The 1215-nt window shown below is 31.1% G+C and overlaps 1 protein-coding gene across 1 annotated transcript; it reads left to right on the top strand.

Annotated features, from left to right (window-relative positions):
• Nucleotides 1-488: 488 nt before the first annotated feature.
• LOC139898945 (uncharacterized mitochondrial protein ymf1-like) lies at nucleotides 489-977 on the top strand. Its single transcript, XM_071881748.1, has one exon. The coding sequence runs from the start codon at nucleotides 489-491 to the stop codon at nucleotides 975-977; it is 489 nt and encodes a 162-aa protein (XP_071737849.1).
• Nucleotides 978-1215: the final 238 nt, after the last annotated feature.

The following is a 1215-nucleotide window of genomic DNA, read 5'->3' as shown; positions in this document are numbered from 1 at the left end:
TTTGGGTTTATTCCATAAACCCAAAACACCAAACCCTAAACCCTAAACCCTAAACTCTAAATCGGGCTAAATTTTACTTCACAAAACATGAAAAAAAACGTTCACATTCTTCACGAACAATATTCTCTTGAATGTTATTTTTGTCGATCGTTTTCCCGCCTAAATAATAACAATCATCACGAAGTGTCTTTTCTAAATGTTCATATTTTCATGTGATCTTGATGCTGAAAAAAAAAATTCCAAAAAAACGAAGAAAAAAAATTGCTTCCCCCCGCTTCCCCCCGATTGGTTACTTCCCCATTGATCCTGCATATATATATATATATATATATATATATATATATATATATATATATATATATATATATATATATATATATATATATATATATATATATATATATATATATGACGATCCTATCCTAAAGGATAAGAAGGAGTAGGAGGAGTCAGTTTTCTTTAAAGATCGAGGAAGAAATCTTCTAATTATGCCATTCGGAAGAAGTCTTCTACAGAGGGAAAGCCTGTTACGAGTAAGTGGAGAGCAAAGATCTCCCGAGATTCTTATCTCATTCCATTCGAGTGGCTCAACCAGTAACCAATGGCGAAAACTAAAAAATCCATGGTTTCCCGGTAGAACCCTATTTCGCCCAAGTTGTTTCAGAACCAGAAAAAAGAAGCGGTTTTTCGCACAGCTTGCGCATAGTGCGGGTCCCACTTATATATCGTATTTGGCAGAAGAAGCATCGAATAGGTTGGAGTTCTTACCTTCTTGGGATTCGATGGATCAAGATCTGCTTTTATTATATGGGCAATACCGATCTACTTTAGTAGATCATATGGATGTAGAAAAAGCTTCTCATTTTAATAAATTGGAAACATCTCTTTTCCATTTCTATTTACCCATTTCATATCTTTGTTTCGTGTGTTTCCCGGAGAAATTCGATCTCTTCAATCTCTGGATACCACCTAAATAACTATAACAGCGGCCAGAGAGTCAAATAGGTCGGGAAGAATATACATACATACATACATACATACATACATACATACATATATATATATATATATATATATATATATATATATATATATATATATATATATATATATATATATATATATATATATATATATATATATATATATATATATATATTGGTTTAAGTTGTTTGCTTAGAACCAAAGTAGATTGTTAAATCTTAGTTACAACTT

The sequence above is a fragment of the Rutidosis leptorrhynchoides genome, chromosome 3 (genome assembly GCF_046630445.1).
Source record: "Rutidosis leptorrhynchoides isolate AG116_Rl617_1_P2 chromosome 3, CSIRO_AGI_Rlap_v1, whole genome shotgun sequence".
Taxonomy (NCBI): Eukaryota; Viridiplantae; Streptophyta; class Magnoliopsida; order Asterales; family Asteraceae; genus Rutidosis; species Rutidosis leptorrhynchoides.
Note: the sequence above shows the minus strand (reverse complement) of the source record. Positions and strands in the feature narration are given on the sequence as shown.